This window comes from Salmo salar, chromosome 13, assembly GCF_965601325.2.
Source record: "Salmo salar chromosome 13, fSalSal1, whole genome shotgun sequence".
In the NCBI taxonomy this organism is placed as follows: domain Eukaryota; kingdom Metazoa; phylum Chordata; class Actinopteri; order Salmoniformes; family Salmonidae; genus Salmo; species Salmo salar.
This window is the reverse complement of record NC_138303.1, coordinates 10,561,921-10,586,285: the sequence shown is the minus strand read 5'-3', so window position 1 is coordinate 10,586,285 and position 24,365 is coordinate 10,561,921. Positions and strand designations below refer to the sequence as shown.

Sequence of the window (24,365 nt, the reverse complement as noted above, 5' to 3'; positions counted from 1 at the left end):
TTTGCCGCACGGGATATTTAGCTCCTAAATATAGTTGCAGTTGAATTTGTTTTTAGCGTTATGAATAGGCCTAGTTTGAAAGCACAGTGTTTCAAGTCCAGAGGCAATCAGCCCCATGTTATTTTCAAACACACACACAAAATAATACATTGATGGGAGTTTTACAGTGTATATGCATCATGTCCAGTAGTTACATATTATACCAACTTACAGTATGTACAGAAGAACATACCTAGTACATAACACCTAGCTGACCAGTCTCGCTGAGATGGGAGAGAGAAAACTCTACAAAATAGCCACATTCTACACCCAACTACAGTGTCAACTGGGCATGGCAGTCTCTAATCAATGGGTCCCACCAGTGTGTGGCATCATTGGTGCTACAGCTTGTTGGTGAGATAGAGGAACATGCATGACGTGGTTCCCCATCCCCTTCACTTCCTGAAAAAAAAACATGCAAGACAGAAAGAGCGACTTGAGAAAGACAGAGAATCTACAAGGTGGACATGGATTAGAAGACAGAGAAAGCTTGGCTGTTTGTTTTTGTTTACTTCACACCACCTCTTCAGGATCCATTACTTCAAACAATATTGATGACTGAGCAGGTAACATGTACCTATTGCAATAACTCTATGTAGTTATCTTAAACCTCCCTGTAGTCATGCTTCCCTTCCCTACTGAAACTCTGTTGTCACAGCTGCCAGAGAAATGTCTTATTTGTGTTTAACTATCTTCTTCAACTTGCTTTTGATACATAAAGCCTTTAGCAACTGACAGATGTTTATTGTGCTTTAGTTTTACAAACTTTCTGTGTTATATGTACAATATTTGTCAAGTTTGAGGAGCAATGAAGAGCTCCCTGTCAACTGTAAAATGCTATGATAGAAGTTGAACTGTGAGTGGTTTGAGACCAGTGGGCAAAGAAATAACAACCAGTTGTTGGCTAATTATACATTCACCTCATCTGCTTCTCGGGGTGTGTGTCATTTACTGATTGAGTATCCACCACGTTATTCACCATGTTATCCACCACGTTATGCACCAGGTTATCCACCATGTTATCCACCACGTTATCCACCAGGTTATCCACCACGTTATCCACCAGGTTATCCACCAGGTTATCCACCAGGTTATCCACCACGTTATCCACCACGTTATCCACCAGGTTATTCACCACATTATCCACCAGGTTATTCACCACGTTATCCACCAGGTTATCCACCATGTTATCCACCACGTTATCCACCACGTTATCCACCAGGTTATCCACCAGGTTATCCACCACGTTATCCACCACGTTATCCACCACGTTATCCACCACGTTATCCACCAGGTTATCCACCACGTTATCCACCAGGTTATCCACCAGGTTATCCACCAGGTTATCCACCAGGTTATCCACCACGTTATCCACCACGTTATCCACCACGATATTCACCACGTTATCCACCAGGTTATCCACCAGGTTATCCACCAGGTTATCCACCACGTTATTCACCACGTTATCCACCAGGTTATTCACCAGGTTATCCACCAGGTTATCCACCAGGTTATCCACCAGGTTATCCACCATGTTATCCACCATGTTATCCACCAGGTTATCCACCAGGTTATTCACCAGGTTATCCACCACGTTATCCACCACGTTATCCACCAGGTTATCCACCAGGTTATCCACCACGTTATCCACCAGGTTATCCACCACGTTATCCACCACGTTATCCACCAGGTTATCCACCACGTTATCCACCAGGTTATCCACCACGTTATCCACCACGTTATCCACCACGTTATCCACCACGTTATCCACCAGGTTATCCACCATGTTATCCACCAGGTTATTCACCAGGTTATCCACCACGTTATCCACCACGTTATCCACCACGTTATCCATCACGTTATTCACCACGTTATCCACCAGGTTATTCACCACGTTATTCACCAGGTTATTCACCACGTTATCCACCACGTTATCCACCAGGATATCCACCAGGTTATCCACCACTTTATCCACCACGTTATCCACCAGGTTATCCACCATGTTATCCACCATGTTATCCACCAGGTTATCCACCACGTTATCCACCAGGTTATCCACCAGGTTATCCACCACCTCCACTCCTGCATTCATTTAGCCAATCTGACACAACCATTTTAACTGCTATATTTGTCATGTGTCTCTACATATCAATTGCAATAACAATATACTTTATTTTTTTAAGATATTCACTTGCAGTTGTAAGACTAGGCCTACACCGTCATCATTACAGCCAGACTACCATGGAGACCCTGGATATCACCCTGACCAAGTGGTTTAAGGTGAGAGAATAACAACTCTGCCTGATGAAGGTCCTCTGGCTGAAAGGTCACGCTATGTTTTTAACCTTGGATTTACAAGAGAGAGAGAGAGAGAGAGTCGTGCTTCAACTTCTGATGCGTCGTTCGTTTATTTAAGGTAGCACCACTATTCCAGATGTTTGACCACAAAACCCTCTGTTGCGCCAGGTGAGAGAATACGACCAGAAGAGTGAGCAGCGGGCAGAGAAACACGAGGGACTCCGGGGACGCAACAACGTCACTTCCTGTCGGAGCCCAACCAGAGAAGTGGACACACGGTGGATCAAGAAGGAGCTGAGGCGGAAGAGACAGCAGGAATTCGATATAAGACGATCAGTCAGCCCAGAAAGGGCCAAAGACTCTGGAAAGGTCAAGGATGACAGTTGTGTCATCTGTGACGAAGCGAAGACAGAGTCTTTGCAGTGTAACATCAATTGGCCTATGCCCCCTAGGCTTACGTCCAATGGACGGCCGTTGATAATGGGTCGAAAAATAAAGACATCCAAAGATGACCTGGACAACAGTGAATGGGTAAAAGAAAACACATGTAATTCATGTCTTACCATCTACTTTACTGCACGTAATTCATGGTTTACCATCTACTTTACCGCATGTAATTCATGGTTTACCATCTAATTTACTGCATGTAATTCATGGTTTACCATCTACTTTACTGCATGCCTATTGGTTTACCATCTACTTTACTGCATGCCTATTTGTTTACCATCTACTTTACTGCATGTCTATTGGTTTACAATCTACTTTACTGCATGTCTATTGGTTTACCATCTACTTTACTCCATGTCTATTGGTTTACCATCTACTTTACTGCATGTCTATTGGTTTACCATCTACTTTACTGCATGCCTATTGGTTTACCATCTACTTTACTACATGCCTATTGGTATTAACAATATATTTGAAGTGTATCTTGTTAATAGGGCTACAGTCTATAGTCTGATTCTGACTCTCCAGGGCTCATTTATTTATTAAGGTAACGTTACAGCATAATTATTGAGGTCCTTCATTATCACTGTTGTATTTACCAGGCCTCAATATGGAGAAATGAGAAGAGCAGTACTAGAACACTAGAGGCAGTTTCCTCCACCTTCACCACCTCGACCAGAGAACTACCCTCCTCCACCCCAACCCTCTGCACCTCGACCAGAGAACCACCCACCTCCACCCCAACCATCTGCACCTCGACCAGAGAACTACTCACCTCCACCCCAACCTCCACCCTGAAGACGTCCACCCCAAGCAGAGAACTAGTCCAGCCCAGGTTAAAAGCCTTGAGAAAACAACCACCCACCTCCACCCCTACGTCCACCCCTACCTCCACCCCTACCTCCACCCATACGTCCACCCCTACGTCCACCCCTACGTCCAACCCTACCTCCACCCCTACCTCCACCCCTACCTCCACCCCGAGCAGAGATCTAGTCCAGCCCAGGTTAAAAGCCTCCACAAAGAAAGAAAAGGGTACTTCTATTTCTTTATAACACTTCCATACAATAAAATGATGACCAAGTCATATTTAATGAAAACATTGCCATTTCACTCTAGCAGGCATCCTGAAGGGTACAGGAGGTAAGAAGACACAGCAAGAAGCCAGCGCACAGACAGAGTGAGTCTCAATCGTGTATTTGTCTTGAAATGATGGTGTATAAAACCCACAAACTGTAGTAATAGAAAACACGTCAAATCTCTGATTCTGTTTGTTTTCTTGATGTCAGTCTCTGTAACAATTTTTTTTTTTTTCTATATACAGGCCTGGCTCTATATACACATCAGGCTCTATATGCAGGCCTGGCTATGTTACCGTCAAGGAATCTGTGAGTTTCCACAATACACCTTGCTCACAATTGTGTGGAGTGCCATATAGACCAGTCACTACAGTCTTAGGTTAAATACACCCCCCCCCCCCCATACAGATCAGTCACTACAGCCGTAGGTTAAAGACACGCCCCCATACAGATCAGTCACTACAGTCTTAGGTTAAAGACACCTCCCCCCCATACAGATCAGTCACTACAGCCGTAGGTTAAAGACCCCCCCCCCATACAGATCAGTCACTACAGTCTTAGGTTAAAGACCCCCCCTATACAGATCAGTCACTACAGCCTTAGGTTAAAGACCCCCCCCCCCCCCCCCCATACAGATCAGTCACTACAGTCTTAGGTTAAAGACACCCCCCCCCCCCCCCATACAGATCAGTCACTACAGTCTTAGGTTAAAGACACCTCCCCCCCATACAGATCAGTCACTACAGCCGTAGGTTAAAGACCCCCCCCCCCCCATACAGATCAGTCACTACAGTCTTAGGTTAAAGACCCCCCCCATACAGATCAGTCACTACAGTCTTAGGTTAAAGACCCCCCCCCCCCCATACAGATCAGTCACTACAGCCTTAGGTTAAAGACCCCCCCCATACAGATCAGTCACTACAGTCTTAGGTTAAAGACACCCCCCCCCCCCCCCCCCCCATACAGATCAGTCACTACAGTCTTAGGTTAAAGACCCCCCCCACCCCCCCATACAGATCAGTCACTACAGTCTTAGGTTAAAGACACGCCCCCATACAGATCAGTCACTACAGTCTTAGGTTAAAGACCCCCCCCCCCCATACAGATCAGTCACTACAGCCTTAGGTTAAAGACCCCCCCTCCCCCCCATACAGATCAGTCACTACAGTCTTAGGTTAAAGACCCCCCCCATACAGATCAGTCACTACAGCCTTAGGTTAAAGACACGCCCCCATACAGATCAGTCACTACAGCCTTAGGTTAAAGACCCCCCCCCCCCCCCCATACAGATCAGTCACTACAGTCTTAGGTTAAAGACCCCCCCCCCCATACAGATCAGTCACTACAGCCTTAGGTTAAAGACCCCCCCCCCATACAGATCAGTCACTACAGTCTTAGGTTAAAGACACGCCCCCATACAGATCAGTCACTACAGCCTTAGGTTAAAGACACGCCCCCCCATACAGATCAGTCACTACAGTCTTAGGTTAAAGACCCCCCCTCCATACAGATCAGTCACTACAGCCTTAGGTTAAAGACCCCCCCCCCCCCCTCCATACAGATCAGTCACTACAGCCTTAGGTCAAAGACCCCCCCCCCCCCCCATACAGATCAGTCACTACAGTCTTAGGTTAAAGACCCCCCCCACCCCCCCATACAGATCAGTCACTACAGTCTTAGGTTAAAGACACGCCCCCATACAGATCAGTCACTACAGCCTTAGGTTAAAGACCCCCCCCCCATACAGATCAGTCACTACAGCCTTAGGTTAAAGACCCCCCCCCCCCCCCCCCCCATACAGATCAGTCACTACAGTAACAACATGTTCTTTCCCCTGTTCCTCCTTGACAGGAAGTTATTCAGCTGGATGTTTACTTGCAGGTAAAACTTATCTTCTTTTTTTTTTTTTACCCAACCTGTAATGTGCCCAGTTTAACATGTGTAAGGCTATTTGTCCTTCATAGAAGTGTGCATCTTGGCCTTCATATGACAACTGTTCTGTTCCTCCTCGTGGCAGGAGGCTCTATGGAGAGAGGAAGGCCTGAAGAAGAAGTTGGCTGTTCTCCAGAAGCGTGGCTCCACCCTGCTGCATCACTCTGACACCCTATGGACTGTAAGAAACTTACCTGCCTCACATACCTCACCCACTTTCCTCATACCTGACTCACATACCACACCCACTTTCCTCATACCTGCCTCACATACCTCACCCACTTTCCTCATACCTGCCTCACATACCTCACCCACTTTCTTCATACATGCCTCACATACCTCACCCACTTTCCTCATACCTGCCTGACATACCACACCCACTTTCCTCATACCTGCCTCACATACCACACTCTCTCGTCTCATACCTGTCTTCCTCATACAAACAAAACTCATTGCCATGATCATGTACAGTATCTGTAGTGTTCTCTGTTTCTGACTACTGTACAGCAGACAGGATGAGTCTGTAGTGTTCTCTGTTTGTGACTACGGTACAGCAGACAGGATGAGTCTGTAGTGTTCTCTGTTTGTGACTACGGTACAGCAGACAGGATGAGTCTGTAGTGTTCTCTGTTTGTGACTATGGTACAGCAGGCAGGATGAGTCTGTAGTGTTCTCTGTTTGTGACTATGGTACAGCAGGCAGGATGAGTCTGTAGTGTTCTCTGTTTGTGACTATGGTACAGCAGGCAGGATGAGTCTGTAGTGTTCTCTGTTTGTGACTACGGTACAGCAGACAGGATGAGTCTGTAGTGTTCTCTGTTTGTGACTACGGTACAGCAGACAGGATGAGTCTGTAGTGTTCTCTGTTTGTGACTATGGTACAGCAGGCAGGATGAGTCTGTGGTTAAGGGCTAGCTTCCTTCTGCTCTCGTCTGTATCTTGCTCACAGAGTAACATCAGAGAACATCAGTATCTAGGAAGAGAGATTGCTGTAGCTCTCATACAGGAAGGGTGTGTTCTTATTGGTTCTGTTCACAACAGACTGTATCTGCCTTTAATTGGTGCATACGGACAGACCGTGGTGACAAGCAAGGAGACTCGTTGTGGTGTCAACCAGCCGTTTGTCTTTTCTCAGCAGATTTCAGTAGTGTAACATTTCAGGCTACAGACGTTTCCTCTCCACTCCCACAGACAAGCTGCAATGAAGACCTACTAAAGAACAAGATCAGAGCGTTAGAAACACAGCTGCAAGTCTGTCTGCAGGTAAGAATAGCACCCTGCTGCATCTGCAGCTGTTGACTGAGGATGTGCTCCTTCTCAGCAAAGATAAAATATCCCTCTTGTTATTTCTAGTTTGTCCTATTTTGTTGTCAGATGCTTGTAATGTTTTGCACATGAGTTTGAAAAGTATGTGTTTGGCATCCCGTTAAATCTCATTAGTAGGCTTTATAACAGTTGTATGCTGCCCTTTGGTCAAAACAACCTTTCAGGCAATATCTCGGTTCAGAACCAGCAAACCTCTCATACTGATCCGATGATACTGTCCATAGAGAGTGATGTTGCCATGTGGTTTGTGGGTTATACCTCCTTAAGCTCATGTACATTTACATTTACATTTTAGTCATTTAGCAGACGCTCTTATCCAGAGCATACATTTCATACATTTTTTTTCTCCGTACTGGTATGTATTTGTGTTTATTATGGATCCCCATTAGTTCCTGCCAAGGCAGCAGCTACTCTTCCTGGGGTTTATTATGGATCCCCATTAGTTCCTGCCAAGGCAGCAGCTATTCTTCCTGGGGTTTATTATGGATCCCCATTAGTTCCTGCCAAGGCAGCAGCTATTCTTCCTGGGGTTTATTATGGATCCCCATTAGTTCCTGCCAAGGCAGCAGCTACTCTTCCTGGGATTTATTATGGATCCCCATTAGTTCCTGCCAAGGCAGCAGCTACTATTCCTGGGGTTTATTATGGATCCCTATTAGTTCCTGCCAAGGCAGCAGCTACTCTTCCTGGGGTTTATTATGGATCCCCACTAGTTCCTGCCAAGGCAGCAGCTACTCTTCCTGGGGTTTATTATGGATCCCCATTAGTTCCTGCCAAGGCAGCAGCTACTCTTCCTGGGGTTTATTATGGATCCCCACTAGTTCCTGCCAAGGCAGCAGCTACTCTTCCTGGGGTTTATTATGGATCCCCATTAGTTCCTGCCAAGGCAGAAGCTACTATTCCTGGGGTTTATTATGGATCCCTATTAGTTCCTGCCAAGGCAGCAGCTACTCTTCCTGGGGTTTATTATGGATCCCCACTAGTTCCTGCCAAGGCAGCAGCTACTCTTCCTGGGGTTTATTATGGATCGCCATTAGTTCCTGCCAAGGCAGCAGCTACTTTTCCTGGGGTTTAGATCCCCATTAGTTCCTGCCAAGGCAGCAGCTACTTTTCCTGGGGTTTATTATGGATCCCCACTAGTTCCTGCCAAGGCAGCAGCTACTCTTCCTGGGGTTTATTATGGATCGCCATTAGTTCCTGCCAAGGCAGCAGCTACTTTTCCTGGGGTTTAGATCCCCATTAGTTCCTGCCAAGGCAGCAGCTACTTTTCCTGGGGTTTATTATGGATCCCCATTAGTTCCTACCAAGGCAGCAGCTACTCTTCCTGGGGTCCAGCAAAATTAAGGCATTACAATACATTTCACAACAGATTTCACAACAGACCCCTACTCTACTACCACATATCTACAACACAAAATCCATGTGTATGTGTGTGTATAAAGCGTATGTTATCATGTGTGTGTATGCATGTGTCTGTGCCTGTGTGTGTGTGTCTCTTCACAGTCTCCGCTGTTCCATAAGGTGTATTTTTGTCTGTTTTTTAAATCTGATTCTACTGTTTGCATCAGTTACCTGATGTGGAATAGAGTTCCATGTAGTCATGGCTCTATGTCGTACGGTCACGACTTCCGCCGACTTATTAAACGACTCCGTTTATACCAAGTTCGTTTTCCTGCGCCTGACTTCCCTGCCACCGACACGCACCCATTACAGAATCTCCGACCATATCTATGGAGTCAGCAGGAGAGGGACCCCGGCCATTGAGGTGGAGGAGCGCGTCCAGGAGCATGCAGTTATGTTCTACCATCTTGGCGCCGCCATGGACCGCATTGTCCAGAAAATGGACCACTGGGAGAGACAGGGAGTTCTTCCAGCGCCTCCACCAGCACAACCGGGGTCTCCCGTGAGCGCCCCTTTCCGACCTGAACCCAGTGGGATCCGTCTCTCCTTGCCCCAGGAATACGACGGGAGGGCTGTGAACTGCCAGGGGTTCTTGTTGCAGTTAGACCTCTATCTGGCCACTGTACACCTGGCTCCATCGGACCATGAGAGGGTGTCCGCACTCGTCTCGTGCCTCACCAGGAAAGCCCTGGAGTGGGCCAACGCCGTGTGGAGAGAGGGAGATGCGGCGTTGGACCAGTTTGAGGAGTTCACCCACCGTTTCCTGAGGGTAGAACGGCGGGTGAGCGCCTCTACCATCTGAGGCAGGAGACGAGGAGCGCCCAGGAGTTCGCTCTGGAGTTTATGACCCTGGCTGCCGGTGCGGGATGGAACAACAGGGCCCTGATCGACCATTACCGCTACAGTCTGCGCGAGGACGTCCATCGGGAGCTGGCCTGCAGAGACACCACCCTCATGTTTGACCAGCTGGTGGACCTGTCCATCCGGCTGGACAACCTGCTGGCTACTCGCGGACGTTCAGATCGGGGTCTGGTGGTTCCATCCTCCCGCACTCCCTCTCTGATACCCATGGAGCTGGGAGGGGCGGTGAGCAGGGAGACAGGGGTTCACGCTCGTGTACCATCTGTGGCCGCAGAGGTCACGCTGCTGGTCGGTGCCGGGTTGGTTCCTCTGGGAAGCGAGGCAGCAGGCAGGGCGCTCTGGCGTCACCCCAGGTGAGCCGGCACCACTCTCACCCTCTGTTGTTCATATGTTTGTGTCTGTCATGTTCCCTGAGTTTTCCCCGCATTCCCAGCATAAGGCGCTCGTCGATTCAGGCGCAGCTGGGAATTTTACTGATAGAGCTTTAGCAATTAAGTTTAGGGATCCCCATCGTTCCCGTGGATGTTCCCTTCCCCGTTCACACCTTAAATAGTCGACCATTAGGGTCAGAGTTGATTAGGGAGTTCACCGCGCCTTTGGGCATGGTGACGCAGGGGGGTCATACGGAGAGAATCAGTCTCTTCCTCATTGACTCTCCTGCGTTTCCTGTGGTGCTGGGCCTACCCTGGGTAGCTTGTCTTAACCCCACTGTTTCTTGGCCACAGAGGGCTCTCACGGGGTGGTCACGAGAGTGCTCAGGTAGGTGTTTAGGGGTTTCCGTTGGTCCTACAATGATGGAGAGTCCAGACCAGGTCTTCACCGTGCGCATTCCCCCTGAATATGCCGATTTGGCTCTCGCCTTCACCAAAAAGAAGGCGACTCAATTACCACCTCATCGACGTTGCGATTGTGCAATAGACTTCCTGGTAGACGCTGCACTTCCCAGGATTCACGTGTATCCCCTCTCACAGGCGGAGATGGAGGCTATGGAAACATATGTCTCCGAATCCCTGCTTCAGGGGTACATTCGGTCCTCCACTTCACCCGCCTTCTCAAGTTTCTTTTTTGTGAAGAAGAAGGAGGGGGACTTGCGCCCGTGTATTGACTATCGGGGTCTGAATCAGATCACTGTGAGGTATATTTACCCGCTACCTCTCATAGCCACAGCGATAGAGTCAATGCACGGGGTGCGCTTCTTCACCAAACTAGATCTCAGGAGCGCTTACAACCTGGTGCGTATCCGAGAGGGAGACGAGTGGAAGATGGCTTTCAGTACCACCCCTGGGCACTATGAGTACCTCGTCATGCTGTACAGGTTGATGAAAGCGCCATCAGTCTTCCAAGCCTTTGTAGACTAGATTTTCTGGGACCTGCACGGGCAGTGTGTAGTGGTGTATGTTGATGATATTTTGATATACTCCGCTACACGAGCTGAGCATGTATCCCTGGTGCGCAGAGTGCTTGGTCGCCTGTTGGAGCATGACCTGTACGTCAAGGCTGAGAAATGCCTGTTCTTCCAACAGTTCGTCTCCTTCCTAGGATATCACATTTCCACCTCAGGGGTGTTGATGGAGAGAGACCGCATTGCAGCCGTGCCAAATTGGCCGACTCCCACCACGGTAAAGGAGGTGCAGCGGTTCTTAGGGTTTTCCAACTACTACCGGAGGTTTATCCGGGGTTTTGGTCAGGTGGCGGCTTCCATTACCTCACTGCTGAAGGGGGGCCCAGTGCGCTTGCAGTGGTCAGCTGAGGCGGACAGGGCTTTTAGTCACCTGAGGGCTCTGTTTACCTCGGCTCCCGTGTTGGCCCATCCGGATCCCTCTTTGGCGTTCATAGTGGAGGTGGACGTGTCCGAGGCTGGGATAGGAGCGGTGCTCTCTTAGCGCTCGGGTATGCCACCGAAGCTCCACCCCTGTGCCTTTTTCTCGAAGAAGCTCAATCCGGCGGAGCGAAACTATGATGTGGGGGACCGGGAGCTGTTGGCTATCGTCAAGGCCTTGAAGGCGTGGAGACATTGGCTTGAGGGGGCTAACCACCCTTTTCTCATCTGGACTGACCACCGCAATCTGGAGTACATCCGGGCGGCGAGGAGACTGAACCCTCGCCAGGCAAGGTGGACCATGTTTTTCACCCGTTTTGTATTTACCCTTTCCTACAGACTAGGCTCTCAGAACGTTAAGGCAGACGCATTGTCCCGGCTGTATGACACAGAGGAGCGGCCCACTCCCATAGTCCCGGCCTCTTGCCTGGTGGCACCGGTAGTGTGGGAGCTGAACGCAGGCATTGCGTACAGAGCCCGCTCCCCTTCAGTGTTCAGCTGGGCATCTGTACGTTCCGTCTCCCCATCCCATACGTCACCCTCCTCTGGTCATCCTGGTATCGGTCGGACGGTGCGCTGTCTTAGTGGGTAGTACTGGTGGCCCACTTTAGCTGAGGACGTGAGGGTTTATGTTTCCTCCTGCTCGGTGTGCGCCCAGTGTAAGGCTCCTAGACACCTACCCAGAGGTAAGTTACAACCCTTACCCATTCCACAACGGCCATGGTCGCACCAGTCGGTGGATTACCTGACTGATCTTCCTCCTTCACAGGGTAACACCACGATCCTGGTCGTTGTGGATCGTTTTTCTAAGTCCTGTCGTCTCCTCCCTTTGCCCGGTCTCCCTACAGCCCTACAGACTGCGGAGGCTCTATTTACACACGTCTTCTGGCACTATGGGGTGCCTGAAGATGTAGTGTCTGATCGGGGTCCCCAGTTCACGTCGAGGGTCTGGAGGTCGTTCATGGAACGTCTGGGGGTCTTGGTCAGCCTTACCTCAGGTTTTTACCCCGAGAGTAACGGGCAGGTGAAGAGAGTTAACCAGGATGTGGGTAGGTTTCTGAGGTCTTATTGCCAGGCCCAGAATTCGCTCCACTCCTCCACTAACCTTTCCCCCTTCCAGTGTGTATTGGGGTATCAGCCGGTTCTGGCTCCTTGGCATCAGAGTCAGACCGAGGCTTCTGCGGTGGACGACTGGTTCCCGCGCGCGGAGGAGACATGGGACGCCGCCCATGTCCATCTTCTGCGCGCCGTACTGTTCCAGAAAGTTGGCGCAGACCATCACCGCAGTGAGGCCCCGGTGTTCGCACCAGGGGACCAGGTCTGGCTCTCGACCCGAAACCTGCCCCTCCGCCTGCCCTGTCGGAAGCTGGGTCCGCGGTTTGTAGGGCCATTTAAAGTCCTGAGGAGAGTGAACGAGGTATGTTACAGGTTACATCTTCCCCTCGAGAACCGCATTAACCCCTCGTTCCATGTGTCTCTCCTCAGGCCGGTGGTGACTGGCCCGCTCCAGGAGGCCGAGGTGCGGGAGGTTCCTCCGCCCCCTCTGGACATCGAGGGGTCCCCGGCGTACTCCGTTCATTCCATACTGGATTCGAGACGTCGGGCGAGGGGCCTTCAGTACCTCATGGACTGGGAGGGTTATGGTCCGGAGGAGAGATGCTGGGTTCCGGTGGAGGACGTGTTGGATCCTTCTATGCTGCGAGATTTCCACCGTCTCCATCTGGATCGCCCTGCGCCTCGCCCTCCGGGTCGTCCCCAAGGTCGGTGCTTGGGGGGGGGGGGTACTGTCACGACTTCCGCCAAAGTCGGTCCCTCTCCTTGTTCAGGCGGTGTTCGGCAGTCGACGTCACTGACCTTCTAGCCATCACTGATCCATTTTTCATTTTCCATTGGTCTTGTCTTCTTTCACACCTGGTTCCAATCCCATCAATTACATGTTGTGTATTTAACTCTCTGTCTCCCCTCATGTCCTTGTCGGAGATTGTTTTATTGTATGTTATGTGCAAGTCATGTGTCGGTATGCGACGGGTTTTGTACCCATTTATATTATTTTTTGTATATTTTGTTTTTTGGAGTTTTATGAGCACTTATTAAACGACTCCGTTTATACCAAGTTCGTTTTCCTGCGCCTGACTTCCCTGCCACCGACACGCACCCATTACAAGTACTGTGCGCCTCCCATAGTCTGTTCTGGACTTGGGGATTGTGAAGAGACCTCTGGTGGCATGTCTTGTGGGGTATGCATGGGTGTCTGAGCTGTGTGCTAGTAGTTTTAACAGACAGCTCGGTGCATTCAACATGTCAGTACTTCTCACAACTACAGCGTAGCGCAACTAACAAATGTATGTCTATGTATGACCAGTTTATAACTTGCTGTTCTCACAGAAACAGAAGCTCCCCTTGGATGGAGTGAAGAAGCTCGTGCTACAGATGGAGAAACAGAAGGGAGCGTATGAGGAGAAAGCCTTGGAGGTCATCCAGAGGGCTACAGAGGAGAAAAAGGAAGCTCTCAGTCAGGCCGAGACACTCGAGGTTGGGGTCTTTCTTTGTCTCTGTCTCTCTCTCTCTATCTGGCACACACAGACACCTTGTTCATACCTGCCTCATATAACACACTCTCAGTCAGGCTGAGACACTCGAGGTTGGGATCTTTCTTTGTCTCTGTCTCTCTCTCTCTCTCTCTCTATCTGGCACACACAAACACACTTGTAGTGGCTTGTCTTGTATAATGTAGTTGTACTTCTCTGTCCACTAGGTGCTGTCTCTCTGTATAATGTAGTTGTACTTCTCTGTCCACTAGGTGCTGTCTCTCTGTATAATGTAGGTGTCCTTCTTCCTCCTGTCCACTAGGTGCTGTCTCTCTGTATAATGTAGGTGTACTTCTCTGTCCACTAGGTGCTGTCTCTCTGTATAATGTAGTTGTACTTCTCTGTCCACTAGGTGCTGTCTCTCTGTATAATGTAGGTGTACTTCTCTGTCCACTAGGTGCTGTCTCTCTGTATAATGTAGGTGTACTTCTCTGTCCACTAGGTGCTGTCTCTCTGTATAATGTAGGTGTACTTCTCTGTCCACTAGGTGCTGTCTCTCTGTATAATGTAGGTGTACTTCTCTGTCCACTAGGTGCTGTCTCTCTGTATAATGTAGGTGTACTTCTCTGTCCACTAGGTGCTGACTCTCTGTATAATGTAGGTGTACTTCATCCTCCTGTCCACTAGGTGCTGTCTCTCTGTATAATGTAGGTGTACTTCTCTGTCCACTAGGTGCTGTCTCTCTGTATAATGTAGGTGTACTTCTCTGTCCACTAGGTGCTGTCTCTCTGTATAATGTAGGTGTACTTCTCTGTCCACTAGGTGCTGTCTCTCTGTATAATGTAGGTGTACTTCTCTGTCCACTAGGTGCTGTCTCTCTGTATAATGTAGGTGTACTTCTCTGTCCACTAGGTGCTGTCTCTCTGTATAATGTAGGTGTACTTCTCTGTCCACTAGATTCTGACTCTCTGTATAATGTAGGTGTACTTCTCTGTCCACTAGGTGCTGACTCTCTGTATAATGTAGGTGTACTTCTCTGTCCACTAGGTGCTGTCTCTCTGTATAATGTAGGTGTCCTTCTTCCTCCTGTCCACTAGGTGCTGTCTCTCTGTATAATGTAGGTGTACTTCTCTGTCCACTAGGTGCTGTCTCTCTGTATAATGCAGGTGTCCTTCTTCCTCCTGTCCACTAGGTGCTGCCTCTCTGTATAATGTAGGTGTCCTTCTTCCTCCTGTCCACTAGGTGCTGTCTCTCTGTATAATGTAGGTGTCCTTCTTCCTCCTGTCCACTAGGTGCTGCCTCTCTGTATAATGTAGGTGTCCTTCTTCCTCCTGTCCACTAGGTGCTGTCTCTCTGTATAATCTAGGTGTCCTTCTTCCTCCTGTCCACTAGGTGCTGTCTCTCTGTATAATGTAGGTGTCCTTCTTCCTCCTGTCCACTAGGTGCTGCTGCAGGCAGCCAGGGTGGAAGCGGCACAGTGGCAGGGTCTGTGTGAGGAAATGAAGGAGAGCTCAGAACAGCTGAAGAAGAAACAGGAGCTCAGCTCTGAACACGTTCTACAACTGCAGAACCAACTGGAGGTACGGTAGTCACTGCTGTAAGAGACTGCAGCTATCGCAGAGTGGAGTGTTCTGTGAGGCACTGACGGATGCCATCATAATCAGTTAGCCTCTGGCGAAGTGAGACTACATCATGATCGGAGAGACCGCTACATACATACGTATGATCCATTGGGTTACTGTCATTTAACTCACTGGAGTTGGATAAAATGTGGATCTAAAATAGATTTAAATTCTGGAGGATTTTTTGTTGTTGTTTGTATAGTGTGGTGGCTAATTTCTGCATTACCAAATGAGGAGAGTTACAAACTTCACACACCAGTCAGAGTTATACTTAAAACTACATCTTTAATAATTAAGATGCTTTTGCAAATGCACTTTGACTTTCAATGATGCGCTATCTCTAATGAGCCATTGAAAAGTGACTACACAAAAGTACAAAGATCTTTTATAGCCAAGATACACCCTTTCAAAGTACCTGACGAACCACAGATACATAGAATGGGTCACAAGGTTAAGTTTTGTATGAAAGATATCTATAAAACATAGCAGACAGCAACAACTGCTGTATCAACAGTTTTCATTGTATAGACCAGTGTCTGGTCCTCCTACCCCAAACTGGAACCGTCTCTCCCTGGTACGGTATAGAACAGAACCATTAGCTCATCCAATGGCATAAATCAATTGACAACTCTAGATAAACCCCCTCTCAAGTAAACCCCCTCTTGACTCCACTCCTGGACAAGCTCACTGAGGGGAGTGAGCCTCTATGTCATACACTATCCCAAGATAAGTGCAACATCAAAGAGGACATACAATGGTCCAGACACGGCCATACACCTTCCCCCAATGCCAAAGGAGGGAGTGACTTGCGCACAGACATTGTGGAGACAAGTAATTGGTTCCCCATTAATCACGCCATCCCTTCACATGGTTTAACAGATACATTCACATATGACAAGTATCTCACATAAGCATTTTATGCAAATAAAACATCTTAATTATCTATGTTACCCAACTAATTCTGATTCATCCGCCACAATAGACATAGCTGTGTGATGTGTATATTAATGCTCAAGTAAGAGGCTGGTTGGTGTCTGTTGTGTGCAGCTTGCCAGGGGTCAGGAGGCGGGGCTTAGGGAGGAGCTGGGGGCAGTACAGCGAGTGGAGGAGGAGTTACAGTCCAACATTGTTCTACTGGAAGAACAGAACCAGAACCTGAGGGAACAAATCCAGGAGTTGAGAGGTCAGAGGTCATACAAATAACACATGTAGTTTGATACACACACACACACACACCAATTTTTATGGGGTTCTGCATCTGAATATATTTTAGTAGTGAAGTAGAAACTAAAGGAATTAATGAATGAATGGCTTTCTCATCTTGCCTTGCCTGACTCCTAGATGCCAGAGCTGAGACTCAGGAGGTGTGCGTGGATGAATCCTTGGCCCAGTTGGACGTGTCTCTGGAGCAGTCAGAAGAGTTGGAGCGGACCCTGGCCCAGTTGGATGTGTCTCTGGAGCAGTCAGAAGAGTTGGAGCGGACCCTGGCCCAGTTGGACGTGTCTCTGGAGCAGTCAGAAGAGTTGGAGCGGACCCTGGCCCAGTTGGACGTGTCTCTGGAGCAGTCAGAAGAGTTGGAGCGGACCCTGGCCCAGTTGGATGTGTCTCTGGAGGAGGAGGAGAACCTGGCCCAGTTAGATGTGTCTCTGGAGGAGGAGGAGAACCTGGCCCAGTTAGATGTGTCTCTGGAGGAGGAGGAGAACCTGGCCCAGTTAGATGTGTCTCTGGAGCAGTCGGAAGAGTTGGAGCGGACCCTGGCCCAGTTAGATGTGTCTCTGGAGGAGGAGGAGGAGGAGCAGCTGATTATATCGTCACAGCAGAAGCAGTTATCATGGGGAGATGGAGATCAGGTTCTGGAGCAGCTCCGTCATGCTCTGGACCGACTACAGCTGAAGGAGAGGGAGGTGAGGGAGGAGGGGTTCATAAACCCAGGCCTCGTAGTGATTACAGGAGAATAATGACCGTTATGACATGTTTATTGAAACGTTGCCAATAAGTAGGAATGGAATGAAAGGAGCTCCGCCCTCCTGAATTGGACCAATAAGTGGAACAGGGATATTTCATTCTCAGCTAAATGTAAAGATGTTTCAATTCAGTTCCCAAATTCTATTTCATACACAATGGTGAAAAAAATGGTATTTCATAGTGTCTGTATATATGTTTGTGCGCAGTGTGAGGAGCTGCAGAACGATCTGGAGGCCGTGGAGGCAGAGTGCCAGTCGTGCCAGGTCCGTCTGACGCAGTGCAGGGACGAACTCCGACAGCTCAGCCACCGACGCAGCAGCAGGGTGTGCAGGGTGAGTGTGTGTGTGTGTGCAGCTCCCTCCCTTTGTCGTCCTTTGGCAATATGCCCCTGGCGGTGCAGTTACATCCACTTTGAAGTAAATGTTGTTGTTTTTTACTGCGCTTCAGTACAGGTTAACTTTTTAAAGACCAGAATTGTATGTACTTTTCCTTCTGTTTGTAGAAGCCCTGTATCTCGTGGATATGGCTCTGTGTTCTACTACTACTGCTCCTGTCCATGGTGGCGGCGGCCATCTTGTGGGCGTGGCATCCTCCCTTCAAGGACCAAGTCCAGGACCTGTACTCAGCTGTAGAGGAACACATAGAGGACTATCTACAGCAGGCCGTCTCTCCACAACACGTTGGCTGCTTCAGGCCTGTCTGACCACAGCACTAGCCTGAGTCCCACATTGGTTTGGGCTCTCTTGCCAACTCTAAGACATTGGACTTGACAAGACAGTACAAAGAGATCTAGGACTCAGGCTACCACAGCACAGCTCAGGTTTAGGATTCATTGTTTGATTGAGTTTGTTTTGTGTATATTAGGAATTTTTGTTAAGGTATTATTAATTTATTTTTTAACAAAAAAAATCTAGCAAAAACAATCCAAATGATAAAAGACAAAACAATCTATTCATTTAATTTATATTTATAACTCAGAACCTTTGTGTGCCTTTATAGATGAATTGAGAATGACAACTAAGACTTAGTTGCTTTCGATTTCAACTTTTAAGTAGTGTCTGCAGATATAGTTTCATTGACTTAAACATGAATGTTTACAATGTTACACATTACACGAACTTTGGGATAAAAATAACAATTTACTGCCTATCAGTGGAGGCTGTTGAGAGGAGGACGGTTCATAGTAATGGCTGGAATGGAGTCAGTGGAATGGTATCAACCACATGGAAACCACGTGGAAACCACATGGAAACCACATGGTGTCCAGGTGTTTGATGCCATTCCATTGACTCCATTCCAGCCATTACTATGAACCGTCCTCCTCTCAGCAGCCTCCACTGCTGCATATGCATCATTATGTAATAATTGTTAAATATCTGTGTTTGAAAGGATTATATTGGACTAATGCACCTCATATTTTAGTCGGTCAAAAAAATCGTGCAGATCATGAAAATCATTAGATAAGTATCATAATAAGTATTCTGTTTTGTGTCATTTTGTTTGAGAAACAGAGACCGGGATTCAATCCGATCAGCTGTAGATCAGCGTTGTAGCGCGCTTGACATTTAAAGGTAACTTCCGAGGCGACGTATGCAGAGTTTACCGTGAATGCAGTCTCCGCGAGTGTGGAAACATTGCCTTTAAAAGGTGCAAGGCATGATCAGATCGGATCTCGGCCTTAATGTTAATGATTGTGTTTACATTATTGTCACAAGTGCTGTCCATTTTTGTGGAGTTTGTGGAAATCGACTGTAATAAAATGACTGTAGAAGGTCCAATATAGTAAAAAATATATATATAATTCACGAAGACAAAACAAAAAGATAAAGCACATTAAATAATACTTACAGCAGATGGAGGGGCGACTGTTCTGGAGGGGTGACTGTCCTGGAGGGGGCGACTGTCCTGGAGGGGTGACTGTCCTGGAGGGGGCGACTGTCCTGGAGGGGTGACTGTCCTGGAGGGGGCGACTGTCCTGGAGGGGTGACTGTCCTGGAGGGGGCGACTGTCCTGGAGGGGTGACTGTCCTGGAGGGGGCGACTGTCCTGGAGGGGGCGACTGTCCTGGAGGGGTGACTGTCCTGGAGGGGCGACTGTTCTGGAGGAGGCGACTGTCTTGGAGGAGGCGACTGTCCTGGAGGGGTGACTGTCCTGGAGGGGTGACTGTCCTGGAGGGGCGACTGTCCTGGAGGGGTGACTGTCCTGGAGGGGTGACTGTCTTGGAGGGGTGACTGTCTTGGAGGGGCGACTGTTCTGGAGGGGTGACTGTCCTGGAGGGGTGACTGTCTATTCCACATCAAGTAACACGTGCTAGCAGTCAAATTAGATTTTTTTTTTTAAAGATAAAAATACACCTTATGTAACAGAGGGGACTGTGAAGCAACACAAACATAGGCACAGACACATGCATACACACACATGATAATATACGCTTTATAGATTCTGTTTCCCCTCCCTAGATTCTGTATTTCCCCGCTCTAAATTCAGTTTTTCCCTCTCTAGATTGTTTTTCCCTCTCTAGATTGAGTTTTTCCCTCTCTAGATTCTGTATTTCCCTCTCTAGATTCTGTCTCGCTGTGACCTGTGTGTGATTCAGGAGGTTTGAGACTCTGAAGGGGAAGCCATCAAATCAAATGATGTTGGTCACATACATATATTTAGCAGATGTTATTGCGGGTGTAGTGAAATGCTTGTGTTCCTCGCTCCAACAGTGCAGTAGTATCTAACAATACGCAACAATACACACAAAACTAAAACCAAACGAATGGAATTAAGAAAGACACACTGTGCTTATCTCTTCCTCATCAATATGTTGAGTCTTCTCTTCTCCTGAACCCATCTCTTCCTCATCAATATGTTGTCTTCTCTTCTCCTGAACCCATCTCTTTCTCATCGATATATTTTCTCCTCTTCTCCTGAACCCATCTCTTCCTCATCAATATGTTGAGTCTCCTCTTCATTCACTCTCACATCCTATTTCTCCACTGAGATATGGTCAGATATAGTTTCAGATTCTCCACCAGGCTCTCCCTCTACCTCTTCCTGTCCTACATCTTCCTCTTCCTCTCTCAGCACCGGTAATGTTCCAGGAGACATGTCTGGATTGGCTTCGTCAAAATAGACGACTCAAAGTCTAACTCTCCTTCAGGGATAGATGGGAGGGATGAGTCTGCAAAAACAACATCACAGACAGAAAAATATCATATGAGATAGCGTATGAGAAAATATATTATTTCAGTCAGCACAAAGACTAATACATTGTATTTATTGGATATCTGCAGGCTGAAGTCTATTTTGGATTGATTCCTTATAACATATTATGCAAGAATGGAGATAAGAACATTGTTTATATATTCACCAGGAAGTTATATGCGGTAGGGCCTAGACAGTTGATGCACCCTAATTTGCCAGAGACAGACAGAGACAGATAGACAGGGTGGAAGTGGTAGCCTACATCTCTGAGGGATAGAGGTAGGGCTGGGGCTTGTGTTCTACATCTGAAAGTAAAACCACAGCAAGGCTGACATGTTGAATCTACGGTGAGTACATCAACATAAACATCTTATGTGTGACTTTATTTATGACAAAGCAAATGCTTTTAACAGACTGTGATTTTCTGTCATTTTAATTAACATATTAATTTTAGCTATTTTGTACCGGTAGTTCTCTTTCTGTACTGTCTGTCTGTCACTACTTGTCGATATGTTTTGGTCTATTTCTGTATCCCCATTATGACAGGAAGCTACATGATGCAATAACAGATGTAAAACTAAACTCACTCTCTTCCTGTCAGAAACCAGAAAAACTTAATAGGAAATGAAATGCTGTCAAACGTTAAATCATAACATGTCTCTTGCCTGCTTGTCTCTTGGTGAACTGAAAAACTAAATGCAGAAACATGCTATGACATATATAGTTTGAATGTACCTATCCTATTCTACCTAGAAGATGGAACAGAACTTTGCTGATTCGTTAACGGATGCATTTTCAGGTAAGCGTTATGCAGGTTGTAGTTAGAACACTGCACCTTCACTGACATTTAGTGCAATTACTTCCTGAAAGTTTTTGGTTTTGTTTTTCTGTCTTTGTTATTATTTTCCATCTCATATGATATTTTTCTGTCTGTGATGATGTTGTTGTTGCAGACTCATCCCTCCCATCTTTCCCTGAAGGAGAGTTAGACTTTGAATCTGTCCATTTTGACGAAGAATCTGAAACTGTATCTGACCATATCTCAGTGGAGACATATGATGACGAAGAGGAGACTCAACATATTGATGAGGAAGAGATGGGTTCAGGAGAAGAGGAGGACACAGGAATAAAGAACCTTGGCTCGCCAGGGGGTTGGTCTGTGGTTGTTCACTACGATGAAGAAAGCTGGGATGGTGCTCTACTGGACATAGAGAAGATTGTAACCACAGGACAACCTTTTGCTGAACAAGAGAGTGAAAACCGTGAAGTCAGAAACGTAGAGCAAGGTGCTTACGAGAACAGTGATGTGAGGTGTTTTGTGGGTTTCACTGAAGATGTCACCATGGAGATCACAGCAGATATATGTGAAGAAGAGGAAAGACAGACGGCTGAAGAAAACCAAGAGGAATCATCTGATTCAGACCTGGAGGTCCTGACTAGCTCTATCACCAAAAAACAGAGAAAAGAGGGCAATAAAGTAGCGAACTTACTCTCCCAGCAGACATTTCCTCAGGAGATGGAAGAGGAAGAAGAGCAAGATGAAGATGGAGCTCCAGAGGTTGTTTATGATTGTCCAGATCCTGCAGCAACGCAGAATGTGCAAGCTCTTATGGTCAACGCCTTGGTGGAACACCCGCTTCAGAAGAAAATGAAGGAGTTCCTATGGGACGACCACCAAGAGGCGGATGAAAGATTTGCAGATTACCCCTCTGTCTGCTCTCCATGTAAATACAAAAAGGATGGAGGAAAACTGTCTAGTCCCTTGGAGGGTATCTGGAATACAGAGGAGAACGTTGACGTCATGGAAGAGGTAACAGCCGCTATCTTTCCACGCGTAGAAGTTGAGCAAGATTTAGCAGATTGTGCGATGTTCAATACCAATATTGACACTAGCATGAGGAAGAGTATTGGATACCATCTTGAACCTCAGAGTGACAGCAATGGTTCCAGTGGCGGTTCTAGTGAGGATGAGGAGGAACAACAGAAGTATAATGAAGAACACCCAGCGCTGCCAAGATACCAGGGTCTTCCTCAGAGAGACCGGGGATCAGAGGATCCTCCTCTGAAAGTTCAGCGGGGAGGTGGAGAGGAGGACGGCTCCAAGCAGAGTGTTGCTGCCGACCTGCATCTTTCAGAAACCATCTCTGACGTCCCCACTTTTACCCTTCACAGTGAGGCCAGACGCGGTAGAGCAGCTATAACTATCTCCAGAGGTACCGGCAACGTGTCATCATCTGACTTTGAGGAAAGTTTTCCCGGAGCGTTGTGGACATCGGAGGCTGAACAAAGAGAGGGTAAACGGGAGACTTGGCTTTGGGGTGAGGCTGGGCCAGGGGCTTTAGAAGAGGAACATCTTTGCAAAGTTCAACTGGAACTAGCAGGAAGACTGAAGAGCCACATTCACACTGATATAAGCTGGGACACAGGGGAAAATAATGTGGAACGTGGTGGTTTAATTCAAGATTACCAATATGACGCGTCTGGAATCACAGAGAGTGAAGAACTTGCAGATGAAGAGGATGATGAAGAGGATAATAGGAGTTGGGAACAAGAGAAAGAGAGAATCAAGGCATTCTACAAGTTTTATAATGATGATGAAGAGGAGGAGGGGGAGAATGCTACGGGAACAGAATGGGATTTTTCAGTGAGGAAGCATAGAGTTCAGTTCTGCATGGATCCCCTGCCTCAAGTCATTGAATACACAGACAGGTAAGTGAAATAACAACCATAAAAAGACTTACGTCACCCGCTAACCAGAAAATGCCTATTTCTACTTGAACAAGACATGTCATATATACTGTCACTGTCACTGTGGTATAGATGAGTGATTTACTATGTTACTGCCTGTCTACTACGTTCTCAGCAGCAGCGATGTAGATTTGGTCGACAACTTATCTGATGGAGACGAGGACCTGGATTCTACAGAAAGGCTTGAAGTGAGCACACACACACACACACAAGCCCAAACACACTCTCTCTCTGTCTCTCTGTCTCTCTCTCTCTCTCTCTCTCTCTGTCTCTCTGTCTCTCTGTCTCTCTCTCTCTGTCTCTCTCTGTCTCTCTCTCTCTCTCTCTGTCTCTCTGTCTCTCTCTCTCTGTCTCTCTGTCTCTCTCTCTATGTCTCTCTGTCTGTCTCTCTCTCTCTGTCTCTCTCTGTCTCTCTATTTGTCTCTTTCCTTCAGCTACCAGCACATGACGATGTTGTGACTATTTCAGGAGGAGAGTGAGCCTGAGAGACAGAGAATGAGTTTACCTGAGACACAAGAGCCACAAGGAGAACTACAAGATCTCAACAAAATGCCTCAGACCCACACCAAGAGAGACCAGGTAAGTCTTTAACCCACAACTTGCTATAAAAAAAGGGCTTCATTGATTGATTGATTCCTTTGACACACTGTGTTTCTGTAGTGTCTGAGGGTGCTAAAGTTACTGGTGAAGATAACCCTGTTGACAGTGATTGGACTTCTGACATTTTGGTGGACAAGATACCAACTGGACTTGGACTGGTGATGTGGCTAAAATTGTCTTGCCTAACTACTGTACTGTATTGTCAATGTGTCTGAATATAATTAGAACGTAAAGTAGCAGTAGTTAAGTTAAAAATGCTTAATAGTAAGGCAAATGCTATCTCCTTATATACTGTAGTTGCTGTCACTTATTTTCATCATGGCACCATCGGTATCATGACTTTATCTGTTTTGTGGATAATAAAGGGGTATATTTATAATCCCATTCAACTTTAAGCGTCAGTCGTTTTTGTTGTTGTTGGCATCACAGATACAGAAAGCTTTTGTATTTTGCACACAAATATAAATGTTACTGTATAAATTCTCTGGTAACGTTACTATGTGACTGTAG

The 24,365-nt window shown here is 47.3% G+C and overlaps 2 protein-coding genes across 7 annotated transcripts; both read left to right on the top strand.

The window, feature by feature from the left end:
• The first annotated feature begins 427 nt into the window (after nucleotides 1-427).
• traf3ip3 (TRAF3 interacting protein 3) lies at nucleotides 428-19,094 on the top strand. Of its 2 annotated transcripts, none has more exons than XM_014134333.3 (15): nucleotides 428-605; nucleotides 2,223-2,319; nucleotides 2,506-2,868; nucleotides 3,387-3,819; nucleotides 3,907-3,964; nucleotides 4,109-4,172; nucleotides 5,715-5,744; nucleotides 5,881-5,976; nucleotides 6,986-7,057; nucleotides 13,587-13,733; nucleotides 15,172-15,309; nucleotides 16,399-16,534; nucleotides 16,693-17,255; nucleotides 17,523-17,648; nucleotides 17,819-19,094. In XM_014134333.3, exons 2-15 carry the CDS (start codon nucleotides 2,281-2,283, stop codon nucleotides 18,017-18,019), a joined length of 2,466 nt encoding a protein of 821 aa, XP_013989808.3. In that variant the 5' UTR covers nucleotides 428-605; nucleotides 2,223-2,280; the 3' UTR covers nucleotides 18,020-19,094. The 2 variants fall into 2 exon arrangements, with proteins under 2 accessions (XP_013989808.3, XP_013989806.3); XM_014134331.3 differs by having other exon boundaries at nucleotides 3,904-3,964.
• A 300-nt stretch (nucleotides 19,095-19,394) lies between these two features.
• LOC106566374 (uncharacterized) lies at nucleotides 19,395-24,244 on the top strand. 5 transcript variants are annotated; one of them, XM_014134330.3, is made up of 6 exons: nucleotides 19,395-20,854; nucleotides 21,264-21,306; nucleotides 21,488-23,216; nucleotides 23,371-23,443; nucleotides 23,724-23,834; nucleotides 23,916-24,244. In XM_014134330.3, exons 2-6 carry the CDS (start codon nucleotides 21,264-21,266, stop codon nucleotides 24,015-24,017), a joined length of 2,058 nt encoding a protein of 685 aa, XP_013989805.1. In that variant the 5' UTR covers nucleotides 19,395-20,854; the 3' UTR covers nucleotides 24,018-24,244. The 5 variants fall into 5 exon arrangements, with proteins under 5 accessions (XP_013989805.1, XP_013989804.1, XP_013989802.2 ...); XM_014134329.3 differs by having other exon boundaries at nucleotides 21,261-21,306; XM_014134327.3 differs by having other exon boundaries at nucleotides 19,396-20,854; nucleotides 21,461-23,216.
• The last annotated feature ends 121 nt before the right edge of the window (nucleotides 24,245-24,365 follow it).

Excerpts from the sequence above, each read along its gene's own strand:
- traf3ip3 (XM_014134331.3), top strand. The coding sequence starts at position 2,281 with ATGGAGACCCTGGATATCACCCTGACCAAGTGGTTTAAG. Across the intron at positions 4,173-5,714 it reads ATGTTACCGTCAAGGAATCT|GAAGTTATTCAGCTGGATGT; the intron begins GTGAGTTTCCAC and ends CCTCCTTGACAG. Across the intron at positions 16,535-16,692 it reads ACAAATCCAGGAGTTGAGAG|ATGCCAGAGCTGAGACTCAG; the intron begins GTCAGAGGTCAT and ends CCTGACTCCTAG.
- LOC106566374 (XM_014134327.3), top strand. The coding sequence starts at position 21,264 with ATGGAACAGAACTTTGCTGATTCGTTAACGGATGCATTTTCAG. Across the intron at positions 21,307-21,460 it reads GTTAACGGATGCATTTTCAG|ACTCATCCCTCCCATCTTTC; the intron begins GTAAGCGTTATG and ends TTGTTGTTGCAG. Across the intron at positions 23,835-23,915 it reads CCCACACCAAGAGAGACCAG|TGTCTGAGGGTGCTAAAGTT; the intron begins GTAAGTCTTTAA and ends GTGTTTCTGTAG.